Source organism: Sphaeroforma arctica (genome assembly GCF_001186125.1).
Source record: "Sphaeroforma arctica JP610 unplaced genomic scaffold supercont1.8324, whole genome shotgun sequence".
Lineage (NCBI taxonomy): Eukaryota > Ichthyosporea > Ichthyophonida > Sphaeroforma > Sphaeroforma arctica.
In genome coordinates this window covers 1-1,086 of record NW_014032234.1, presented here as the reverse complement: position 1 = coordinate 1,086, position 1,086 = coordinate 1, and the positions used below count along the sequence as shown (strand labels likewise).

At 42.8% G+C, this 1,086-nt stretch overlaps 1 protein-coding gene across 1 annotated transcript; it reads left to right on the top strand.

The window, feature by feature from the left end:
* Positions 1-907: 907 nt before the first annotated feature.
* Positions 908-1,086, top strand: SARC_16538 (hypothetical protein; the record flags this gene model as incomplete). Its single annotated transcript, XM_014289356.1, has 1 exon — positions 908-1,086. A coding segment is annotated over one exon (179 nt), but the record flags the coding sequence as incomplete, so codon positions are not given.

The following is a 1,086-nucleotide window of genomic DNA, read 5'->3' as shown; positions in this document are numbered from 1 at the left end:
TACATTCATAGTATCACGTACGCCTATACATTTATACTATCCTATTCATTCATAGTACCACGTGTGCCTATACATTCATAGTACCATGTGTGCCTATACATTCATAGTGCCACGTGTGCCTATACATTCATAGTACCATGTGTGCCTATACATTCATAGTACCACGCGTGCCTATAGTATCTTAGCAGTGACGTTCAGGCCTACATATATCCCTAGGCTCACACACGTGGTTCTGCATGCATTCATGTAATTCTGGGCTGAAGGTTATTTAGTTTTTCTTAACGGTTGAAAACGGATAGAGGTGGATACGAGTGTATAGACATCAATTATCCGTACTCTCTTTCTCTCGTTCTCTCTCTCTCTCGCTCTCGAGAGAGTGACCCAGGGAGATGTCATTTCAACGATAAGATAGTTACGAAAACACTTACAGAATAGGATGTATACGTATACTTAATAGGTAATGTCTTCAGAAATACTTACAGAATAGGATGTATACGTATATTTGCTTGGTCATGTCTGTAGAAAACACTTACAGACTAGGATGTGTACGTATATTTACTTGATTATGTCTGTAGAAACCCCTGTATCCATGGTATCTTATACACGATACTATTGTATGTACACTATTTACACTCAGACTCTCAGACTACGGCGTGTCCTTGATAAGAAACTCTAACCTCTAAACCATAAACCCTAAACCCTAAACCCTGAACTCTAAATAGCTATGGGTTGTTCTTGGTGCTATCGGCACAGTCCCATACATACGCTATACTTAATCTCAGGTGTGTGTGCGTGGGGAAGACTCGGGTGCGTGTGGTGGTACCTCAAGACTCATGTACACGTGCCTGTATATCTCTAACCATACATAGCCGGTGACTATGACGGGGATAGCGACTCTGGGCCTGATATGGACAGGACCTTCCACCTTAACAAGAGTATCCTGGATGCCGACGGGAACATACTAGAAGACAGTGACGACTATGAACTACGCGTGGATGATCGCGCTAAGGCCATTGATGAGTCGTTTATGTTGGAGATTGGCGATAAGGGAAGGCAGCTCATCGCACAGAGCGACGAAAAAGGTAC